Below are 13,136 nucleotides of genomic sequence, written 5' to 3' on the forward strand. Positions count from 1 at the left end.
CGCTGCAGGAGAGCCCATAACCCACCACCCATCCTTCCCTTCAGCAGGATTCAGGGCCCCAGCCTGTGCTGAGCCCTGGCCAGGTAGGCCTCACCCTCCTAGGCTTCATGACCTGCAGAGATAAGCACTCTAGTACCTCTTAGGGACAAACCAAACAAAAGCCAGCAGGGATAAAGGACTGAAGAGTGAGCAGTCACAGAGGCTGAGGGGTGACTTGGTGGAGAGAAGGCAGTCCAGCAGGTACAAAGGCCCTGAGGTGGGAGGGTCTAAACTATGAATTGAATGTGCCAGCAGAAGGTACTTGCAGGCAGACCGACGCAGGAAGTTTTCTTACCACACACTTCTACAAGGCTATGTGAAAACGGGCAGCTGAAAGGACAAGGTCTTCCACACCAGGACAAGCATGGAGGGTGGCTAATCAGCAGAAGGAATGTCCAGCTGCTGGGAGCAGGACTGCAAGGAAGGACCCACAGAGCATGGGCAGACGCCCTGAGTCCACAGGGACCACTTGACACTGGGCAGGGTAAGGATTTGAGAAAGGTGTGTAATGGAGGAAGTAAGGAAACAGGAAGTCCAAGAAAATAAAAGACGACTGGGGGCAGTCCCACTGCCTGGCATGCCACGAGTTACCTTTCCCTGCGGACTGCACAGACGCTCTTAAAAGAACAGCGTGCAGACAGGTGGGAAAGCTGGGAGAGGCTCCAGGCAGCCTAAGGCCATTGGCCTTGACCACGTGGAAAGTTCAACTTCAAAATGCTGGTGCGGGCTCCCTCCACCCACGCTCCTTGCAGGAAGCCGAGGTCAGGCCTGCTGCAGCCGAGACTGACCCTGCCTTGATCAAGGCCACCAGTGACCAGCATTGCGCCATCCTCTGGTGCAGTCCTGGTGTGTGCGTACCCTCAGCAGCAGCTGTCATGTGCCTGCCATCGGGACGCACCTCAGCCCTTTTCCTCCCTCAGCGCTGCTCTGTCTCCTCCGGGAGCCATCTCACCTCCCTGACCTCAGCTTCTCTCTTCTGTCCACACACTGGCCACCCAGTCCTCTCGGGCCCCTCATCCAGTGGGGTGTGCTGGTCTGATGGCCTCCAGATCCCCATGATTGTCCTTGCCTCCCCCCACTCTCCTCCAAATCCCACGGGTCATTTCCAAATACCTCTGACCCTGCCCGCTGCCCAGCCCCACCGCCCCCTGCGGCCCTGGTGGGCAGCTCCGCACAGGGCTATCTGTCCTTGCAGGAGCTCACCCTCCCTACAGCCAGAAGCGCCCTGCTCAGAGGCTCCAAGTTGTCTCCCCACCTCTGCACCCACTCCTGTCCCAGGTCCCTGCTGGTGGCACAGGAACATGCCCACAAGCCTCCTGGCCCTCCACCCCAGCTGTTTCCTACGGGTCATCCAGGGCATCTCCCCGGAGAGCATCCTACCACGTGCTCAGTCATCCCGTCTCCTATGGCGACAGGTCAGTTTGCACCAGGGCCAATGGCTGCCCATAAAACACACCCAGTCACGTTTGAATTTTGAATGAACCTGGGAAATACGTACACTAAGAGCGTATTCCTCAATCCTGGATCTGAGCTGATAAATCTGGAGACCCAAAGCCCAGACGTGGCTACACTCCGAGCCCCCCGGAGTGGCCTTGCAGCTGAGACCAACAGCAGTAAGCACGGCCTTGCCTCCACAGCTGGGCAGGCACTGCAGGGCCCTGAGACAGGAGTGAGGACCTGCCGTGGCCTCAGTACCCCAAGTCTCCCCCTGGTCTGCAGCAGGGTTCCCCATGGACACCCATGTCCCCTCGCCATGGTGTGAGCTGCCTCCATGGTAGCTGGTTACTGCAGAACCCTGTAGAGGCTGCAGGCCAGGTATTGCCAGGCCCATCCAGCACAGGTCAGTGGTCTGGAGGCCAGGGGGATGGGGCAGGGCAGGAGCACTGAGGGAGGACCCAAGCACACAGGCTCAGCAGAGGCCATAACAACACCAGGGACAGGCCCAGAGGCAGGGCTTGTGTTCCGTCCACCCGAGACAGAGGCTGCAGCAGTGACCAGGGAACTGGAGCCCCAGACAGTCCAGGTGCTCCACCTGGGATGAGTGGCAGCTACCTGGGCGTTAGCCCTACTATGCTCCTGAATACTCACCCACTGCCCAATCCCCCTCTCTCTCCCAGTAGCCCCAGGGAACCCCCAATTCCAGCCATCCCCACTCCCATGTAGAAAAGCCCTGGGGGATCTGCCCTGGGGCATCTCCTCTGGGAACTCACGGAGGTCAGGCCAGTTTCCAATCCCCTGGCCTCTAAACAAAGGCAGGCAGGCCAGGGGAGCAGGACCCAGACAGGCGCCAGATGTGGGTATGAATCAGTGCATGTGGATAGATGAGCCTGTCCACCTCTCAGCACTGGTGCTGGTGTGGGACATGAACCAGAAGGCCCCTCCCAACTGGAACATTTGGGGAAACCAAGGCCCAGAGAGGAGCTCGACTGGGGCCCCCTGGGGTGGCGCAGGGCTTTGGTGGCCAGAGCAGGAGACAGGACACAAGTGTGGTGGCAGGTGTTTATTGGCGGGATTAGCACTGGCGAGTCTTCAGCGCCCAGCTGGCCAGCAAGCACAAAGGGCCCGTCTCTCGGCCTGCAGCAGGAGGGCCTCTGTCTGCAAAGTAAGAAGCCACGTAGACAGGGCACAATCCCACTGACCATCTCCTCCCACTGACCACCATCCAGGGGCCTCCAGGTCCTGGCTTCTCCACTCCCTGGAACTGTACCGCCTCCTGGCTGCCCCTCTGCCTCATCTTCTCTCTCCCTCTGGAGTCTCCCGCTGGGGACTGCTAGTGGCCAGCCCCTATGCCACAACCACTCCCTGCCTTCTTCAGAGCCACCCACCCAGGGCTCCTTTGCCCTGCACCCCGCACTGTAACCCCCAAAGATAAGTTGGGGACAGTTCCTCCCAAGAATCCAGCTCCAGGCTGGGGGTGTGGCACTCAGGCCTCTAGTGGGCCCTCTGCCACTCTGCAGGAAAGGGCACAGGGTTCGTGGGTGGGGCATCTCCCCTTCTCTCTACTAGAGGAATTCTTCGTCTTTCCAAGTAGCAGTAGGACAGTGCCCTTGGTTGAGCCCCAGGGCCTGAGGGATCCCCGTCTGTCCCCCTGAAGGGGGCCCTGAGACGTCCAGTGCATGCATCACCCCGAAACCCCTGGCCCAACCTGATCTCCATTCCTCACAGTCCAGCCACTCTCTTCCCGACCTCAGTTTCCTCTTCCCCAGGCCACCTGGGGGTCCTAGATCAGGGCTCGCATTCCTGGAGGGCCCAGCCGGCCAGTGAGGCCTGGTCGAGGCCCGAAACAAGGCACGCGAGGTGCTGGTGGGTGAGGCCTGCATCCCGGAATCCCGGGCAACCGCGGCCCGAGCGGGGCCGGTGCAGGCGGTGCTGGGCTGCGGGCCACCTCGCCGCGGTCCTCTGCACACCGGCCGACTCACCCGCGCGTCCAGGCTGTAGGCCGTCTTCCGCAGGTCCTGCAGGGCGCGCTGCATGAACTCGAACGCGTGGCAGTCCACGCACGGGCGGCCTGGGGGCGCGGGCCAGCGTCACCGCGCGGCCGCAGAGTCCCGCCCGAGCGCGAGAAGGGTGCCCGTCCCCACCCGCGGGGCCGACCCGCTCCCGGGAACAAAGGCGGGCGAGGCGGGGCGGGCCTCCCACGCGCCCCTGGGCGCCGCCGCCCCGCGGCCCTACGGGCACCTACTCTGCGCGGGGACGACGCTGCCGGCGGCGGGCTCGGCGCGGGCGCCCAGCAGCGCCAGGCTCAGCAGCAGCAGCAGCAGCAGCAGCAGCGGCGGCGGCGACAGCAGGGACCTGCACGCGGGCCGGGGGGCCATGGCCGAGGAGGAGCCCGGGCCGCCCTGCGGCGAGTGGGGGGTCAGCGGCGCCGCCCCTGCCGGTCAGCGCCCCCGGCCCGCACCCGCCGCCCCGGCCCACGGGCCGCACCCGCCTCGCCCCGGTCCCGGCCCGACCCCCGCCGCCCCCGGCCCGCCCGTACCGCGGTTCGAGGACCCGGCGACCAGCAGTGGGCGACTCGGGAAGACGCCCCGCGTCCGGCGCGCACGCGCATGCGCCGGACCCGACCCCGCCCGCCCTGCGCCCGCGTCGCCATGGGAACCCCGGGGGCGCGGCCCGGGGGCCCTGCCGTGCGGGGCTGCTGGGCGGGTCCCGAGGCCCAGGTGGGAGCGGGTGGACGCCGCGGCAGACCAGGGGTCCCGGCGCACACGCCTGGGCCCCGGGCCTGCTCTCCGCCCGCGCCTTCCGCGGTGCCGGCGGGCGCCTAGCGCAGGGGCCACGCCTCCCGCGCTGAGCGCTTGCGGGTGGTCGCCTGGGCGCCGGTGCCCTTCCCCGGAACGCACGGGGTGGCTGGACTTAAGCTGACGCTGCGAGCGGCCGCGAGGCGCCACGAGTGCGCCCTCGGCCCCGGCCCCGCCTGCCGTGGAGCCCTCCCAGCCCTGCCCGCCTCGCCGCAGAGTCGCAACCCCTGCTTCTCCCGCGGTCCGCGGTCCGGCCGGACGCGATGTCCTCACCCTGAGCGAGGGGGCGGGAGGCGGGTTTCCCGGACGCCTGGGAAGGCGGATGCCTTCCCGTCTGTCCAGCAATGCGCACTTTCGCGCGTCGCTTCCCAGCGAATCCATGCAGGTGACAGGGTCAGGGGCGTCCCCAAGAGCCTCTTGGCAGAGGCCTTTTCAACCGGTTGACGGCACGGTGCCACCACTGTCACCGTGTCCCCGGCACCACAAATAGCCGCGTCCTTTGGGAGAACTAGCCTCCGCAGAAGCAAGGGTCTGGCTGGGCCTCGGGCTGTAGAACCGCACCCTGCCCGCATCGTGGTCGACAGGTCTACGCAGGCCGTGTGGTGGGGAGGGCGTCCCCAGGATGGGGGTGGCCAGAAGGGCCCGCACCTCCGGCCTTGGGCTCGCACCTTCTCCCACTCCCTCCACCCTGGGGCCCACTCCTGTTTCCTCCGAGGACCCAGGCTAACATGGCCGCTGGACGCACACCCTGGACACTGGCGCGCGACGGTGCAGGTCTCCCATCCTGGAGCTGGGGGTTCCTGGGCGACGCGCACCCTCCTTGTCCGCGCCGGCCCCTGCCCTCCAAGGCCCTGGTGGTCTCTGCGCCTGGCCGTGCTCTTCCTCAGGCAGACTGGTTTCCTGCCTGCCCGAGCTTCTCAAGCCTTCTCGCCCCCTGCCCCGCAGTGCCTCTCCCCACTGTCCAGTTTCTTCTTTCTCTCCGGAACCCTCGCGGGTCCCCTCTGCCCTCGCCCTGCCCTCACATACTGGCCTGCCTCTGGCCTTCCCTTGACCGCCTTTTCATGTCTTCTCCTCAGAATTGGACCCTGGGCCACTTCTCCACCTAGCCCGCCCTCTGTGACCTTATCTGGTTGACTGTGAAGGTCATGCAATGAGCAGCCGGGGCCTGTGTCCCCACCTCAGGTTTATGTGCCCCTGCCTCTGGACATCTGCCCCTCGAGATCACAGTGAAGCAGCCTGCCCCCGCCTTCACCTCTGGAAGGGCGGCTGCATGCTTGCCGCGCTCCGCCAGAACTTGCTGTGGTCCTTCAGAAGTCCTGCCAGCTGCACCAGAGCCCACGGGTCTCCTCCCAGGGCCCTGCCTGCAGTCCTCCTCTTCGTCTGCCTGTGACCAGCCGCTCTGGTCCAGTTTCCACAGTCAGAGGGACTTTTTTTTTAAAATTATGGTAAAATATATGTAACATAGAACTTACCACTGAATCTTTTTAAGAGTGATTTGATGGTGTTGAGTACGTGTGTGGTGTCAGCAGTCCCCACCACCCGCCTAGAGAACTTTCTCATCTTTCCAAACTGAAACGGTCCCCATTTGGGCAACAACCCTCTGCCTCCCGCCCCTGGCGCCCGCATCTGCTTTCTGTCTCTGTTCCCTCCCAGGACCCAGGCTCACATGACCCGGGCCCGGCGTGAGTACCTCAGCTGGGATTTGCCTTTGTGAGTCTTGGCATAACATTCTCAGGTCCATCCATTGCCTGTGGGGCATCCAGCTGGGGAGCAAGACACACAGAAGTAACGGGCAAAGATGAAAGTGGCCCTCAGTGGGTAGAGTGCAGAGGAGAGGGAGGGAGAGGGCCCTAGTGTCTGGAAATTACCATCTTAAAGGCTGAGCACGGACCTGATTGAAGACCGTACCCCACTTGCCCGTATTTGTTACCTTCTATACCTGGTTGGAACAGTGTCCAATTTTCCCCCACTGGTTACTTTAGAAAACCTAACTAGGATACTGCCCACTTTACCCCATTGGTTATTTTGGAATATGAAATCTGAGGAAATGGAACTTGTCTTAAACTGGGACATGGTGACTGCTTGCCTGTCTTGTCCTCCTGAGGCATTTTTCTCGAACCCCACCTCCACCATCTTGGTGCCACAATTTCCTTCCTCTATAAGGTGAACACTGTTCCTTGATGTGGATGAGCTGCATTTTGTTTATTTGTCTGTGGATGGACACTTGGGTTGCTTCCATCTCTTAGCTATAGTGAATAAAGCCACCATGACAGAAGGACATTTCAAGTCATGGTCCCCTGTGTTCACAGCCTCTGCAGTGCCTCCTTGCCAGGCCCAGGTCCTGCCTGTTTCTATAGGTGAAGGCTTCTTCCCCATCCTTCAAGACTTCATTTAGACCTTTCCTTCTTAGGGACACTCGGGCCATCTGCCCTAAGCAGCACAGCTACCAGTCCCCCCACCTATCCTCGTCTGTGGGGTCCACCATAGCAAAATACCACAGGCCTGGGGGCTTAAACAAAGACGTGTACTATTCACATAGTTCTGAAGGCTGGAAGTCCAAGACCAAGATTCTGGTCAATTCGGTTTCAGGCAAGGGCTCCCTTCCTGACTTGCAGAGGGTCACCTTTGTTCTCACAAGGGCTTTCTTCAGTGGATGCACTCAGAAAGAGTAATAGAAAAAGCTGTTGTCTCATAAGGACGTGTCTTATGAGGTACATCCTACCCATCAGGACCTTGCCTATATGGCCTCATTTAACTGTGATTACTTCCTCGGGGATCTTTAGTCCATTCTGTGTTGCTATAACAAAATACCTGCGGCTGGTACTGTTTTAGTCAACTTCTTTGTTGCTGTGACCAAAAAACCTGAAAATAATTAGAGAAGGAAAAGTTTATTTGGGGGCTCACAGTTTAGAGGTTTCAGTACGTAGATGACTGAGTCCATTCCTTGGGGCATGAGATGAAGCACTCCCCCGAGGCCACCCCTCCAGCCACACCCTGCCTTTCTACAGCTACCCTCCATCAATCCCTGTCGAGGGCCAGTGCGCTGAGCAGGTCGAGGCGCTCACACCCCAGCCCTTGCAGCCCCAAGCCTCCTTGTATCGACTCGTGAGCACTGGGGCACCTCACATCTAAACCATGGCAGCACTCAGCGTTTGGGGCTGAGTTTTGAGGTTCAAGACATGGTACTCGTGTCCTGGTGAGGGATCCCTGGCTGTGTCACAGCATGGCAGAGAAGCCTCTGTGTGCAAAAGGGAGAGGCCCAGAGCGGGGCTCACTGCAGCAACCAGCTCCCCTCTCCTTCCTGGAGGCTAGCGGTGATTCCTTCCAGGCGGAGCCCTTGCCCAGCCAGGGGCAAAGGCCTCACTTCCTGAGGGTTCCACCAGCTCAACCGCATAACCCTGGGGACACACTGCCAGCATGTGGACCTTTGGGGACACCCTCACATCACACCCACACCAGATAGCAGGCCTCGTCTTCAAGTGCAACCGTACGAGGGCCAGGGCTCCAACCCAGGAGTGTGGGGAACAGGACCTTCGGCTCGCGGTGCTGGTCCTCTGTCCCACCACTGTCCCGCAGTTTCATCTCCCCTCCTCCGTCCTCTGACTGCTGAGTCCAGTGGTTCTGGGGCGGGACTGGGTGGGAAACGGTCTGCCCTCAGAGGTGCTTGGCAGCTTCTGGGGACACCTCGGCCTGGCACGTATCTGGAGCTCAGGTGTGCGGGCCTTCCCAGGAGGGGCAGACCACGGTGCAGGCCTGTGCAGCTACCGAGGGCCTGGCCCAGCTCACTGGGAAGCGCAGCGTGGAGGCTGACCACGAAGCCAGCTGTAAGGAGTCACTTCCACCAGGGCTTCCACCTGGGCACAAAAGGGAAAGGGAGCCATGGTGGCAACTCCTGAGGCCACCTGTAGCCAGGAGGGCGAGGCCCCCGGGGCCCCCGAGGCCCCTGAGGCCATGGGGTGGGGTCTGGGTGCTTGGAGAGAAGAGCGGGCTGCAGGCGCCGTGCCCTGAGTGAGCAGATGGAGGAGGGAGGGAGAAAGACTTCCGGTTGTGGCTTCGTTTGGGAAATTGCCCTTGAGACCTGGGTCCTGGGGTTGGGGCCTGGCCGGACCTTGGCTTAGCTGTTGGAAATACCGGGCGCTGCTTGGAAGCAGCTCGGCAACGCTGACCACTTCTGCGGAAGGATGTGCTGCCAGCCTGGTAGCAAGCACCCTGGGCAGCAGTCGGCCTGCTCTATCCCCGAGGCAGCACTGCCCCTTGCTCTGGTAGGAGGAGCTGGAGGTCATCACATACACAGTTGCCTAGTTTTAAAATCAGGGCAGGCAAAGGGAAGGGCCATAGTTAAAAGGACTACAATTGGATCTTACATCCCAATTAAGACTGAATACTATATTCTGAAAATGGACTGTCACACTTTCTATTTCTCAGTGAAGAACACAGCCTAGGAGATTCCAGAAAGCACCAGAAACAGACCCTAAAGCCCGCCCCATTTGCTCCCCCTGCCATAGCTGGGTGATTTGGGGCCTCTAACACTGCTCGTGGGGACACAGGGAGGCCAGATGACTGCCACGTGCCTGCCGCAAGCTCAGCCGGACCAGGCACTGGGACCCCTTCCTGAGTACACGCTCCACAGACCCTCCACCCCAACTGTGAACTCAGGGGTCCAACCACCCTGACCTCAGTCCTGGGTCCCCTTCCCAGGAGGGGCCTGAAAGCAGAGGGGGAGCCTGGGAGTCACTGATGGATCAGGTTCAGAAGTGAGAGGAAGAGAGGAGGCAGGGCAGGGGGCCGGGAGGCTTGGGTGAAGGACGGGGGTCAAGGTTAGCCACCTTGGGTGAGAAGTTGGCAGCCCCTGAGCAGGGAGAACAGCCCGAGTGCCAGGGCTCCTGGCTTGCAGACCAGCTGCAGCCTCAGGAGCGAGACGCTGCTGCTTCTCTCCTGCCGAGCAGAGTGGGCCGGCCGCACCCCTCACAGGCCCAGGAGCGGTCCTGGTGTTGGCAGAAGCACAGCGCCCCGTCACGGAGGGCCTCACACAAGTGCCCACCAGGTGGAACTGCTGCCAACGTGGCCGAGAAACCATCAACAGGGAGAGCGGTTTTTTGGCTCTGGAGAAACAGTGCTCATGGCGACCAGCGAGAGCAAACCCAAGTCATGCCTGTGGAGCAGTGTCCTGGTCTGAGGCCTTGGGAACCCCAGGAAAAGGCCTCTCGAGAGCCAAGAATAGAAAGTGGTTAAAGCGAGAAAATGCCAACAAGGATGGGGGAGGGCGGAGAAGAGCAAAGAGATGTGACCCATGCAGAGTTCAAAGGGACCGTACCTAATGCTTTTCTAAAGAGAAAGAATGTTGAAACTACCAGGAAACAGGAAAGATAAAACAACAAAAAAAAGTAAAACTTCGAAAAATAACCAAATAGAAATTCTGGAGCTTAACAATATGATCACCAAAACCCAGTAAATAGGTTGGTTAAACATTGGACACTGATTAAGAGTATTAGCGAAGATAGAATAATAAGATGTCCAAAATTCAGAACAAATCCATCAAAAGATTTCCTTCCTTCCTTCCTCCCTCCTTCCCTCCCTCCCTCCCTCCCTCCCTCCCTCCCTCCCTCCCTCCTTTCTTTCTTTCTTTCTTTCTTTCTTTCTTTCTTTCTTTCTTTCTTTCTTTCTTTCTTTCTTTCTTTCTTTCTTTCTTTCTTTCTTCTGTCTTTCTTTCTTTTCCTCTTTTCCTTTATGGAGGTGCAGGGGATTGAACCCAGGATGCTGAATCACTGAGCTCATCCCCAACCCTTCTTATTTTGAGACAGGGTCTTGCTACGTTGCCCAGGCTGGCCTCAAAATGTGATCAATCCTCCTGCCTCAGCCTCCCAAGTCACTGGGATTCCAGGGGTGCACCACCACACCCAGCTCAAAAGATGGTTTTGAAATACATGGAAGAGAAATGAAGAGACATGGCAGAGAGTGCAAGCAGGCCTAACATGAGTATAACAGAGCACCAGGAAGAAAAGCACCAGCAGAGGAGATCAAGCAAGAGTCTAGAAGAGAAGGGCTCAGAAGCTTCCAGAACTGACGGAAATACCAACTCACAAATTCAATGACCCCAATCAGTGCCAAGAAAAATTAACAAAAAGGAATTGACATGTGCTCTTCTGTGAGTGAGCCACACCATCAACATAGATCAAACAGTTTGCAACTTTTACCAGCACCAGAATTTGCTGAGTAACAGTGAATTCACAGACTGCACCACCCCCAGTGGTGGAGATTCACCCAATGCTGGCAGGTTCCCCGGAGCCACAGGCTGGGCAAACACGGGTCTTTTATTCCAGTCTCGACTTACAATATCTGTGACACTCAAGGCACACTTCATGTAGAGAGGGGTCGCAGAAGGTCTAGAGGGTCAAGGAGCCCACAGGTGGCAGAATGCCACCTTGAGCACAGGCAGAGAGAGGTGAATGCTGTCAATCGCCGTGGGTGGTCAGAGGGGTCAGGACAGACCAGTCCCACTGAGCTGTCAAGGCAGAGGTGGGTGGACAGCAGTGCAGACTCTGGGCGGGGGTCCCACGTGAAGCAGCTGTGCAAAGCCACAGCTGGGAGAAACCGCCGAGCCGAGGCAAGAGGGGCAGAACCAGAGGTCTGCCACTGTGGAGGTCTTCCTGGGCAAGGCTGTGGTGAGTGGCCGGTGATGGAGGCAGTGCCGCTGCATCCGCCCAGGGGTCTTGAGTGAGGGGGTGGCGTCTGATGGCTCGATACGCCCCCGTCTTGATGTGACGTGGGACCCCGAGGATCCAGGTGCTCCTGACTTTGATAGTTGGCCTGTGTGTTTGGGGATTTTGTTTGTAGTGGGACTTGAACCCGGGGGTTCTCTATCAATGAACCCACCCCCAGCCCTTTGCATTTTTTACGCCCAGGCAGTCCTTGAACTTGAGATGCTGCTGCCTCGGCCTCCTGAGGGAGGTACCACCGTGCCTGGCTGGCACGTATATATATTATTTTCTTTTAAATCAGCTTGTGCCTTATGGTGGTGCCGGGCAACAGGTGGATGTTTACTTGTGAAGTTATCTATCATGGCATTTGTACTAAAAATGGAAGAACGTATTGCAAAACACTGCTTTACACAATGAGGTAACAGAAGGAAGGTAGAGCCTAAGAGCTGCTGTTCTACACCACGGAGTTCCTCAGGACAGGCAGAGCCTGAGAGCTGCTGTTCTACACCATGGAGTCACTAGGGCAGGCACAGCATGTGAGCTGCTGTTCACACCATGCAGTCACCCAGGAAAGCTCAGCCTGAGAGCTGCTGTTCTACACCATGGAGTCACCACCCAGGGAAGCACAGACTGAGAGCTGCCATCAGACACACCGTGGAGTCACTAGGGAAGGACCAAGCTGAGAACTGCAGTTCTACACCATGGAGTCACCCATGCGGGCACAGCCTGAGAGTTACTGTTCTGCACACCATGGAGTCATTCAGGGCAGGCACAGCCTAAGAGCTGCTATTCTACACCATGGAGTCACTAGGGCAGGCACAGCCTGAGAGCTGCTGTTCAGCACCATGGAGTCACTAGGGCAGGCACAGCCTGAGAGCTGCTGTTCTACACCATAAAATCACTCAGGGCAGCACAGCCTGAGAGCTGCTGTTCGGCACCATGGAGTTGTTCAAGGCAGGCACAGCCTGAGAACTGCTATTGTGTACACAATGGACTCGCTTAGGGTGGGTACAGCCTGAGGACTGCTCTTCTATAAACCATGGAGTCACTCAGGTCAGGGACAGCCTGAGAGCTGCTGTTCTACACCATGGAGTCACTCAGGGCAGGCGCAGCCTGAGAGCTGCTGTACTGTACACCACGGAGTTCTCAGGGCAGGACCAGCTTGAGAGCTGCTGTTCTACACCATGGAGTCACTCAGGGCAGGCGCAGCCTGAGAGCTGCTGTTCTACACCATGGAGTCACTCAGGGCAGGCGCAGCCTGAGAGCTGCTGTTCTACACCATGGAGTCACTAGGGCAGGCTCAGCCTGAGAGCTGCTGTTCTACACCATGGAGTCACTAGGGCAGGCTCAGCCTGAGAGCTGCTGTTCTACACCATGGAGTCACTCAGGGCAGGCGCAGCCTGAGAGCTGCTGTTCTACACCATGGAGTCACTAGGGCAGGCTCAGCCTGAGAGCTGCTGTACTGTACACCACGGAGTTCTCAGGGCAGGACCAGCCTGCTCACCACATGCTCAAATCAAAATGAAACTGAAGAACTAGAAACAAAGAGTCAACTGCCACTCCCAAATGATAGATTATCTTCACAGTTAACAGCAGTTGAATGGCAGGTTGGCCTCTCAATGGGACTTTGGAGGCAGAAGACACAGAGCTGGTGTCCTCCACATTCTGTGAAGGTGGAGCTGCCCACCGACATGCATTCTCAGCAGCCTTTTTGTGGCAGCCACTCTGAGGCTGTGGACTGGGATGGCCCACTGTGGGCTTTCGTGATTACAATGCAGCAGAGCAAGTGCAGACCCTGGAACAGCAGAACTGCCCCAGTTATTAATCTCGTGCCTCCAAATCCCTGCTTCTTGCCCTATTTGTGATTTCCTTGTGAACACTTCTCTTTCACTAGTTGGCAGTTGCTGGGTGCTCTCTGTATGGCGGCTTGAGGAAAGATGTGAGGGCCTAACTTTCCTTCTGCCACGGCCTGTCTCCAGCCAGAGGGCAAAGCCTGGGCCTCAGTCGATGCGCACTGCTACCCAGCTGTGCCCACGCCCATGGGCTGCCTTGGTGGCCTATCTCCTTCAGCTTGTGGAAGTTTTCCCATCACAAACAAGCTGGACATCCAGCACTGCCAGACCTTTCCAGTGGGGTCTGAAGACCAGCCTCAGAAGCCCACATT

At 58.8% G+C, this 13,136-nt stretch overlaps 1 protein-coding gene across 1 annotated transcript; it reads right to left on the reverse strand.

Annotated features, from left to right (window-relative positions):
* Nucleotides 1-2,526: 2,526 nt before the first annotated feature.
* NICOL1 (NELL2 interacting cell ontogeny regulator 1) lies at nt 2,527-4,173 on the reverse strand. Its single transcript, XM_079153072.1, has 4 exons — nt 4,016-4,173; nt 3,722-3,878; nt 3,459-3,547; nt 2,527-2,634 (listed from the first exon to the last, which is right to left on the reverse strand). Exons 1-4 carry the CDS (start codon nt 4,127-4,129, stop codon nt 2,569-2,571), a joined length of 426 nt encoding a protein of 141 aa, XP_079009198.1. The 5' UTR covers nt 4,130-4,173; the 3' UTR covers nt 2,527-2,568.
* Between the last annotated feature and the right edge of the window lie 8,963 nt (nt 4,174-13,136).

The sequence above is a fragment of the Sciurus vulgaris genome (genome assembly GCF_902686455.1).
Source record: "Sciurus vulgaris genome assembly, chromosome: 9".
NCBI classification, from domain to species: domain Eukaryota; kingdom Metazoa; phylum Chordata; class Mammalia; order Rodentia; family Sciuridae; genus Sciurus; species Sciurus vulgaris.